Consider the following 10,325-nt stretch of genomic DNA (forward strand, 5'->3'; position numbering starts at 1 on the left):
GTAACAGTTCTTCATATGCTTTAGTATTTAGTTTCATTACACTGATATGAAAAGATAGTTGTTAGTTGTCAACAACAGTTTTTTCTATATCTAACAATGGGAGTTGATCTAAAGATCCCTCATTCTTTTTCCTTCTCCTCAGACAGGAGGTCATGACAGAAGCTACGAACTTCACCTCTGTCAAGGAATTCATACTGCTGGGACTCACCAGCCAGAGAAAAATCCAACTTCTCCTCTTTGGGATCATTCTCATCATCTACTTGCTTACAGTTTTGGGGAACCTGCTAATCATCGTATTGGTGCAGGCAGATGTAAAACTCCAGACACCCATGTATTATTTTCTTTCCCAACTTGCAGGGGTAGATATCTGCTATGTCACCAGCACCATGCCTCTCATGTTGACTCAGCTCCTGACTGGAGATGGAGCCATTTCTTTAGCATTCTGCATGATCCAGATATACATTGCAGTGGCCTTAGGGGGTGTTGAGATTCTCCTGTTTGGGGTCATGGCCTACGACCGCTACCTGGCCATCTGCCGTCCTTTACTTTACCCTGTTCTCATGGACAAGAGATGCCAGTTACAGTGCAGTTCAACATGCTGGATATCGGCTCCTCTGGTCTGCGTGATTTACATTGTCTGCCTTCTTTGCCAAAACTATTGTGGCCCCAATCAGATCAATAACATCATATGTGAGATGCCCATGGTGTTGAGACTTGCTTGTGGTGATACAAGTATTATTGAGGCCATTATTTTTGGCATAGGAGGATTTTTCCTTTTGGTTCCCCTTTCTATTGTATTGACCTCCTATGGATTTATTCTTCATTCTGTCTTACAAATGAAATCCAGTGGCCGACTTAAGGCTTTCTCTACCTGTGGTTCCCATCTTATTGTGATCTCCATGTTTTATGGTCCTTTGCTTTGGGTCTACATAATTCCGAAGACTGACACAGCTGCTGATTACGATAAACAGATTGCAATCTTCTACGTTTTGATCACACCTCTGCTCAATTCTGTCATTTACACCTTGCGGAACAAGGACTTTCATAGGGCAGTAGCCAAGATCTTGTGAAGAAGGGCTCTTGAAGAAAAGTCACAATAAAAGTATTGTCATGTGTAACCGACTTTTCTGTTATAAAATACCACTGGTCTAACAGGGGTCTAACTGTGACTGATTATATGAGCATTGTTTGTAAATATCTAAAAGTCTTTGCTTCTTTAGTTAGAACAATTAATCAGTGGAACAGCTGAATAATTTTCAATGAACACAACAACTTTGTATCATCGTGATGCTCATAAATGTTCTTCTGAGCCCGGCAGCTTCATTTCCAGAGAAGGAAGGAAGAATGTAAGAAAACAAGAGTACTTTAAAAAAAAAACAATTTTATTAAGGATTTTTTTCAGAAAGTAAGCACAATTCAAATGAAAGAAAAAATAAAGAGGAAAAAAGAAAAGTGGTAAATAAATAGAAAAGAAATAAAAGAAAAAAGACAAAGAAAGAAAAATGGAAAAAATATATAAAGAAGTGGTTTAGGATCTTCTTTATTGTAATTATAAACATGTTTAAATTGTATCCTCTTTCTCTAATATTAGACCATAGTTCCTTTTTTTCTGATAATCAAACTCAAATAATTTTCCATTGACAGAAAAAGATCAATAAAGGAATTCCCGTTATTGAGAAAAAAGGAATATTTTTTTCAGTAGAACAGCTGTCTGTTGCAGAATGGCATCTAGGAATGTTGTAAGTATTAGAATTTTCACCCAATATTTAGCTGTAATGAAATGGTAATTATGGAAGTGTAGCAGAACACAAATAGAGATTACTACATTGATGGACAACTGGGAAATTATAGAGAGTAAAAAAAAAAAAACACTGATGGATGAGAAGCAGTGGATCTATCTTTCAACACTTCTATGGACATCATAACGTACACAATCCTCCCATACATTAGACCAGGACCTAAACATTGCTATACAACTAACAAAAAGCTTGGATATATCAAAGAGGGAAGGAAATATTCTTTCAACTCACTACTTCCGTGCCTCCCACACAATCACAGAAATTTTTTAACATGAAGCTGAGTTTTGGGCAAAAAACAGATTAGGAATCTTATTCATGTATTCTGAACTAAAATAAAAAAAACATCTAATTTCTCAATAAAAAGGTTTTTTATTTCTGGAATCTAATCATGTGAAATACAGAAGTCAATATACAACTACAGCAATACAGCACGTTGCTTACAAAAATTCACCTTGTGATAAACACAGGGTCACATACCGTTTTGGACACACATATCTTGTGATTTGAATTCAAGACTTGAAGACCTGTTCGTGTCATATTTCTTAGGAAAAGCTCATTCTGTCTATAAATTTGTCTTTTTTCATGTTTAAAGTTCTGGGAATAATAATCTTTCTTCAATAAAGGAGAATATTTGTAGTTTAAGTGTCAATACTGATTCACACTTTCACCTTCATTTTTTCTTCAGTTTGACAATAACAGGGAGGGGCGGAAGATGGAATGCAAGGGTGGGAGAATGGTATTCAAGCATCCGTCAGCTTCCATGAGACATTGCTGTCATCTCAAGGACACACCAAGTAAATGTTCCAATGTGGCTGGCTGTTTCCCATAACAAAATGAACAGGAGTGCTTGGTGGATGTTTTGGATTATGGGTTGCTTGTAGGGGAAAGGAGGGATTAACTATGCTCTTGAAAGTCCCTTGGACTTCAAGGTGATCAAACCAGTCAGTCCTAGAGGAGATCGATCCTGACTGCTCTTTAGAAGGCCAGATCCTGAAGTTGAAACTCAAGTACTTTGGCTGGCTAATGAGAAGGAAGGACTCACTGGACAAGAGTCTGATGCTGGGAGAGATGGAGGGCAAAAGAAGAAGGGAATGAGATGGCTGGATGGAGTCACTGAAGCAGTAAACGTTAGATGAAATGGACTCCAGGGGATGGTAGAAGACAGGAAGGCCTGGAGGAACATTGTCCATGGGGTCACGATGGGTTGGACATGACTTAATGACAAACAACAAGAACAACAAAGTATGTGTGCTTTTGCATGGGAAATCCAGAGCTGTTCCAGTGTGGTTTATTCAGTAAAATTTTATATTCTTGGCAAAATAATGTCCCAGGAATTAGGGTTTCACCAACTGGACAGGGTTGAAATGAAGGATGTGTGGTTTCTCTGAGCTTGCCTGTTTTTCTTGCAGAGCTTTCATTATCCAAACCAGGTAATATCATAACTCCAATAGCGAGTGTGGTTTGCCTTCTGTTTATGTTCGAGTGCAGGAGTGAGCAACTCGCAGCTCTGGAGCCGCATGTGCTCTTTCATTCCTCTGCTTCAGATTTCTATCACTGGTTGGCTCCACAATTTATATGGCTTTCAGTTAGGACAGGTAGAGGAAAAAAGATGAGTCTATGAGTCCATAGAGAAGACTCTATGGGGGGGGGAATCAAACTTCCAGGCGACTCAAGAATTAAATGGGGGGCTTCCAGTTAGGAGCTTTGAGGCTCTTTGAGTGTTTGAGGTTGCTGTCCCTTGTTCTAGTGGCTTGCCCTGTTAGTGTTGGGGGTGGGTCTTAGAGAGTCTTTGGACTGCCACAACCACTATTTAGGACAAAAATACAAAACACTGGCAGATTGGGGGCAGAGCTGACGTCGCAATGATGCAACGTGTGATCTTAGAGCTCCAAGACTGCTGTTGATATCTCTGCTTCCGGACAGTCCTTTTGGACCTAAACCGTGCCGTAGAGATCGTGATAGAGAAGGGCACATCCTGCTGATCCCAGGAACATCATAAAGTCCCTGGTAAATCCAGGATAAGTTCTTTTTTTCTGGCCACAGAGAAGCAGCCATTGAAGCTGTTGAAACTTGGGACAGCTCCAGAAGAGAAGAAAAGCAGGAGAGAAAGTGTGTCTAATTAGTGAGATAAATTTTATCATTAGATAAGAGAACACCCCAAAAGATCAAAAGTAAAGTTAAAATCAAATACAGAAGAATTTAAGCGGCGACATTAAGCCTGAGTCAAACCTAGTGTGTTATCTTTCTTTAATTTTTTTTATTGAATTTTTACAAATGCTTTTTACTTTTTATACTGGACTGGTTTTTATTTTCTTCTTCTATTTTTCTTTTTTTTAAAATACTTATTGATTAAGACTTTCTCTCTTTTTCTCTTTTCAACATTCTACTGCATTTTTTCTAAGAACTTTTCTCCTTAATTTTGGAATATAAAGAGGGGAGTAAAAGCAGAGGAAAAAAAGTAACTGCCACTTAGAGGCTTGGAGGCTTGGAAACATTGTTTTTCTTGTTTTCATTGAACATTTGATCTACATTTCAAGGTTTCTGAGCTTGTTTATTGAAAGTGGGAAGAGCACAGACTGTGTATACAGGTGCTCCTCTGGGATACTATCAATAGCTGGATTGGAGTGAAAAGAAAGCCTTGACTTGAAAGAATACAGCGAACTAGTTTGGAATTTAATAAAAAAGCTTTGGAAGATATAGTGGCAGTGTTTATTATCTGGAGGAATGGTGCAACATGAAAAAGAAAAGGAAGTAACATTATAAATGATTATGCAAGAAATTCAAAAAATACAAATAAGAACAGAGAGGAATATGGAAAATATTGAACAAAGAACGGAAAAAATAGTTGAATTGAATTTTTGAGAATATTTTTGAAATATTCTCAAAAATTGAGAATATTTACTAAATGATGGTGAAATTTGTGGGTAGAATTCAAAAAATTGAAGAAAAAGATGAACAAAGATACAGAAATTTGGTGATATTGACAGCAGATTGAGCATGGTTGAAAAAGTCAGGAGTGGAATATTGAAATAGGAGTTTGACAGATTGGAACTTTACCCCAGACTCCAAAACATAGAAGAAGAAGAGGGAAAAAATTAGGCAGAAATGATGAGAGAAATTTTGGCAGAAGCATCAGTGATAACCAAAGAGAAGTTGATGGAAGGAACGGATGGAGGGTTTTGAGTCTTTATAAGATATGCAATGAAAAGTTGCCAAGAAAAGTCCATATAAGATCTACCAAGAAAGCAATTAGAACACAAATACTACAAATGGCAAGAGATATAAGATGGCACTACTTTTGGAAGGGTGCAGGATGATGTAATGAAATGTTATAATAAAAATTAATTTAAATTTTGTTAAATTTAGAATAATATATAGATAGATAGATATAGATATAGATATAGATGATATAGATATAGATATAGATATAGATATAGATATAGATATAGATATAGATATAGATATAGATATAGATATAGATATAGATATAGATATAGATATAGATATAGATATAGATATAGATATAGATATAGATGATATAGATATAGATGATATAGATATAGATGATATAGATATAGATGGTATAGATATAGATGATATAGATATAGATATAGATATAGATAGATAGATATAGATATAGATATAGATATAGATATAGATATAGATATAGATATAGATATAGATATAGATATAGATATAGATATAGATATAGATATAGATGATATAGATATAGATATAGATAGATTTTCATGTGTGTACGTATGCTGATCTTATTGTATTTGGGTCTTTCCCCATGTAAGATTGAGATTGTTTTGGCAACGTTTCGGCGAGGTCTCACTCACCATCCTGAGGCTGCCTTTGCAATGTTTCCGTCAACTTGGTCGAGGACTCTCTGGTTTCATCTAAGGCTATTTGCAGCATGAGATTGGTTTTCACCAGCAATCTTCTTTGCAGGCTGATGTCTCGAATGCCACAAATAATTCTGTCCAACAACAGTTCATCTAAGTCTCAAAACTCGCAATATGCTGTGGCCTTGCGAAACGTGGCAACATATTGGTTGATCGTTTCACCTTCCTTTTGGTTACGGAGGTTGAATTTGTGCCTCTGCACATACCGGTATTTCGATGGTTTGGGAGCGTAGTGCATCCTCAATGTATGTTGAAGCACCACCAAGCTACTGTCTGTACCGGCGCTGGTTCGCACAGATCCTTGGTGGTGTCTAATACTTTTGGACCAGAGTAGCTCAGGAACATGGCTCTCTTGTGGTTCTCAGAGAGGCCAAGAAGATCATGAGATTCCAGGAAACATTCGAACCTCATCATATACAAGTCCCAGTGCTCGGTGCCTGGGTCATATGGAGCTGGTGGGTCATGCGCCGTCATCTGGTCCAGTGAAGGCAATTTTGAATTTGCTGCTTAAAGATGGATACTCGATGCAGTGCTTAGCTCCAGCTGGATTGTTTTGCTGGATTGTCAGTCAGCTCTTTTTATGCCTAGTTGCCTCTTATTCCACCTTCATCGCCAGTGTTAGATCAGGTGAATGGAAGAGGCAGACTCAAGCTAACAATAACAACTCTTTATTAGTTCAAAATAGGTACAATCCAATAACCTTCTGTTTGACAGCATTCCCCTTTATAGGGTGCTGTCAAACGTCTTAGACAATCACGATTCAATATTTTCCTGCTGGATTGGAGGACCTTGGTGTAACCTACTATAATGGCTGTCTGTATCTAAAACTCCCCACCCAACCTTTCTTGGGTTTGAAAATGGACATAGACAGAGCTTGTTGGCTATTCATTATTTTACCTCTGATATATTCAAATAATGTTCTGTCATTGATTAGGTTTTTAAGAAATCCAAGAGGTCAAGATGAGGAGCAACAAAGCAGGAAAAAATGTAGTGGAAATGACCAAAGAGACAAGAAAAATTTCATTAGGATCCTGCTCTCATAGCAATTTTCTTTCAACATTAATTTTGAAGAGAAAGAAAAGCAAAAAAAAAGTTTTGTATTCCCAATGGTATTATGCAGAATCCCTTACTGATCTGTATGTGTTCACACATTGTAATGATTTCAAGACTTCTCCAGAGAGTATATTATTCTCCTATGGGAATTTAGGTACTCTTAGCAGTCATGAATGTTGAGCTCCTGCCCAAAGATCTCTTTCAGGTTTTACTGAAAAACCTTCAGTGAGAGTTTCTGTGGGGTCTTTCAAGGGACAAGCACCAGTTCCAGAACACATGCACAATATCTGGCTTTCATAAAATGCAAATGGATCATCGTACTGCACATTTTAGTAGCAACAGACAACACACTTGGCTCTTTTATTGATGGATGAGGAACATCTTGAGAAGCAGAAAGGTAAAATTCTTTTCTGTGATTAGAGAAAACAGATAATCTGCAGCTCTGGAAATCCTTGGTCATCTGTAGTCCACATATTAAGTATATCCAGCTTTGATTACATCCTAGTCCAAGGAAGGTAACGTAGATCTGATGAGATCATCTTTGTTTTCTTGGAAAACCAATCTCTGTGTCAGTAGACTAAATTAAGTTTAATATGGGAATGTTCTAACTTCTTTTTTTCAAATACAACCGAACTTCCTTGATTTTTCACTTGAAGATGTTTAACTTCTCATCCAAGAAGCTTCTTCACCTCTGACAGGATAGTGGGGAATGGAAAAATTTATATTCCTTGTTGGTCATTTGCATTCTTTTAGAGGGTCCTTTGGATGTTTATTTTTGTCCACAGGAATTCAGAACACTACTCATAGATAAACCTCCTAGTTCTTCTCTAAAAGGATGCAGATTACCAGCTGTCTGCAAGGAATGTAATTCCTTCCATTCCCCACTGTCCTGCCAGAGCTGAAGAAGCTTCTCAGTTTAGAAGCAAAATGTCTTCAAAAGAAAAAAAAAGGAGAAAGTCCAGTTGCCTCCTGAAGAAGCAGCTTTGGGAGAACCTTGACCTGGATGACTGAGAATCGCTACCGATTTTTTGCTTTTTAAAATATTACTGAAAATAGACACAATATTTGAGATATCTATTCAAATACCATACTCACATCTATATTTCCTTACTTTGGGGGGCCATCCATGAATTGAAAATCATGAAAAAATGTGCCAAAAATATATATATTTTCCTGCAGGGACTTTTTTTTGAAGTTGTGCTATTTTTTTTTTTTGCAGACTTACCTAACTGTATCAAACATTTTCAATCTTTTTAGTTTCCAGTAGTCAAGAAGAAATAACTGAATGCATTACTACCATCCCTGCAAAAGTTCATAAAATTTTATTTAAATCCATGGCTAAAAGTAGCTAAATAATCAAAGTCAATTGCTCCTGTTTTGTTTGCTTTGTCAGTCTGTCAGGACTGCAGTAACTGAAAATATTCTTAACATGAGATCAAATATTTGGATTTTCTGAGAAGAACCCCCCCCTAAAAGCTACAGTTGGCAAAAAAACAAAAAAAAGAAAAGAAAGACAGAGAGAGAGAGAGAGAGATTTCACCCCAAATAGGTTATTTAGATTCTCTAAATTCTCATTAAAATTACACCTAGAGAAAATTTATTTTGATTAAGATATAGGAATAAAGATCAGATATTTAGATTTTCTGAGAAGACCCCCCCATAAAAGCTACAGTTGACAAATAAGGAGAGAGATTTCACCCCAAATAAATTATTTAAATTCTCCAAATTCTCATTAAAATTATATCTAGAGAAAATTTATTTTGATTAAGATAAAGGAAAATTAAAAATAAGACCCGGAATTTTTTTTTTTTTAACCTGATAGTAATTTTGATGTTCTCTGCATCAAAGCAAACTCATCTTCAAATGTTGATAATATGATTTCCTGGAATAATTCCTGATATGAGGAATGGCTGTTGGTTGTCATGGCTGTGTTTTGGTGTAATTCCAAGGTTTAAAAATAATAGTCAGTTTAAAGGTCCCTCATTCTTTTTCCTTCTCCTCAGACAGGAGGCCATGACAGAAGCTACGAACTTCACCTCTGTCAAGGAATTCATCTTGCTGGGACTCACCAGCCAGAGAAAAATCCAACTTCTCCTCTTTGGGGTCATTCTCATCATCTACTTGCTTACAGTTTTGGGGAACGTGCTAATCATCATATTGGTGCAGGCAGATGTAACACTCCAGACACCCATGTATTATTTTCTTTCCCAACTTGCAGGGGTAGATATCTGCTATGTCACCAGCACCATGCCTCTCATATTGACTCAGCTCCTGACTGGAGATGGAGCCATTTCTTTAGCATTCTGCATGATCCAGATGTACATCGCCTTGGCCACAGGTATTGTTGAGGCTCTCCTGTTGGGGGTGATGGCCTATGACCGCTACCTGGCCATCTGCCGCCCATTACTTTACCCTGTTCTCATGGGCAAACAGTGCCAGTTGCAGTTCACTTTAGCTTGCTGGATCACTGCTCATCTGATCTGTGTGATTTGTATTGTCTGTGCTGTTTGCCAAAACTATTGTGGTCCCAATCTGATCAATCACTTCATATGTGAATTGCCGATGGTGTTGAGACTTGCTTGTAGCGATACAAGTATTATTGAGGACTTCATTTTTGGTATAGGCTCATTTGTCCTTCTGGGTCCCCTTACTTTTATATTGACCTCCTATGGATTTATTCTTCACTCTGTGTTACGAATGAAATCAGGTGTGGGGAGAGTTAAGGCATTCTCTACCTGTGTCTCCCATCTCCTTGTAGTCTCCTTATTTTATGGCCCTTCTGTCTGCGTGTATCTGCTTTCAAAGACTGATTCAGCATCTAATCGTGATAAACAAATTGCAGTCTCTTACGTTGTGATCACACCTCTTCTCAACTCTATCATTTATACTCTGCGAAACAAGGACATTCATAGGGCAATAGCCAAGATTTTGTAAAGAAGGATATTTAAACAAAACTATTACGGTTTGTGTCAAGGTTGATCAACTTTTTTTGTTTAAAAAAAAAGCCAAGATGGTCTAACGGTGGATGATTGTGAGTATTGCTCTGTAATAACTTGAAAGTCTGTGTTTGTCAACCTTGAAATCACCTCCGTTCTGTGGATGATCTCTCTCTCTCAGCCTATTCTTTATTCAGTAAATGTGTTGAGATGTTGTAACCTCTAAGTGTAGCTCTTAAGAAATGAGGAATACACTGTTCTTGTGTCTACTTTCTTGGTTGTGGTGTGAAAACTTTTAGAAAATGTCACTCTTTAAACTGTAGAGGAGCAAATCTGAAACAAAGTGAACTCATATAAAATGAGGGTTTACGGGATTCAGGTAGATAAATTTAACCAATTCTTTAGAATAGAATATAGAATAACAGAGTTGGAAGGGACTTTGGAAGTCTTCTAGTCTAACCCTCTACTTAGGCAGAAAACCCTACACCACTTCAGAGAAATGTTTATCCAATCTCTTTTTAAAACTTCCAGTATTGGAGCATTCACAATTTCTGGAGGCAAGTTGTTCAACTAATTACTGCATTTTTTTGAAGTATAAGACACACCTTTTTTCCTCACAAAAGAGGCTG

At 37.2% G+C, this 10,325-nt stretch overlaps 2 protein-coding genes across 2 annotated transcripts; both read left to right on the forward strand.

Annotated features, from left to right (window-relative positions):
* Nucleotides 1–152: 152 nt before the first annotated feature.
* LOC116521700 (putative olfactory receptor 2W6) lies at nt 153–1,070 on the forward strand. Its single transcript, XM_032236358.1, has one exon. The coding sequence runs from the start codon at nt 153–155 to the stop codon at nt 1,068–1,070; it is 918 nt and encodes a 305-aa protein (XP_032092249.1).
* A 7,703-nt stretch (nt 1,071–8,773) lies between these two features.
* Nucleotides 8,774–9,694, forward strand: LOC116521701 (olfactory receptor 2D3-like). Its single transcript, XM_032236360.1, has one exon. The coding sequence runs from the start codon at nt 8,774–8,776 to the stop codon at nt 9,692–9,694; it is 921 nt and encodes a 306-aa protein (XP_032092251.1).
* The last annotated feature ends 631 nt before the right edge of the window (nt 9,695–10,325 follow it).

Source organism: Thamnophis elegans, chromosome Z, assembly GCF_009769535.1.
Source record: "Thamnophis elegans isolate rThaEle1 chromosome Z, rThaEle1.pri, whole genome shotgun sequence".
In the NCBI taxonomy this organism is placed as follows: Eukaryota; Metazoa; Chordata; class Lepidosauria; order Squamata; family Colubridae; genus Thamnophis; species Thamnophis elegans.